This window comes from Calidris pugnax, unplaced genomic scaffold, assembly GCF_001431845.1.
Source record: "Calidris pugnax isolate Ruff unplaced genomic scaffold, ASM143184v1 scaffold1782, whole genome shotgun sequence".
NCBI classification, from domain to species: domain Eukaryota; kingdom Metazoa; phylum Chordata; class Aves; order Charadriiformes; family Scolopacidae; genus Calidris; species Calidris pugnax.
In genome coordinates, this window is record NW_015092178.1 from 702 (window position 1) to 985 (window position 284).

General features: G+C 71.1%; 1 protein-coding gene across 1 annotated transcript in view; it reads right to left on the reverse strand.

Moving 5' to 3' along the window:
• Positions 1-49: 49 nt before the first annotated feature.
• The window catches only part of LOC106900248 (U4/U6.U5 tri-snRNP-associated protein 1-like), a gene marked incomplete at its 3' end in the record, with an annotated part of 2451 nt that continues 2216 nt past the window's right edge, over positions 50-284 (reverse strand). The window contains exon 2 of the mRNA XM_014962243.1: positions 50-185. Coding sequence (XP_014817729.1) covers positions 50-185 — 136 coding nt within the window. The remainder of the gene's footprint in view (positions 186-284) is intronic.

The window sequence follows — 284 nt, forward strand, 5'->3', positions numbered from 1 at the left end:
GGGGGACACAGGGGGGGGTCCCCAGGGTGTCCCCAAAGCGCCCCCCCACCTCCTTGGGCGTGAGCTTGCGGCCGGTCTCGTCCACGTACTCGATCTTGACGTCGGGGCGGTAGCCGTCCTTCTCCTTGAAGTCCTGCGTGAAGCCCCGGTACTCCTCCCGCCGGCTGTACTTGTCGTCGATGGCCCTGGGGACAGCCGGACAGCGGGGTGACATCGGGGACAGCGGGGTGACAGCGGGGACAGCGGGGCGACAGCAGGGCCAGAGGGCCGACAGGGGGGCCGGG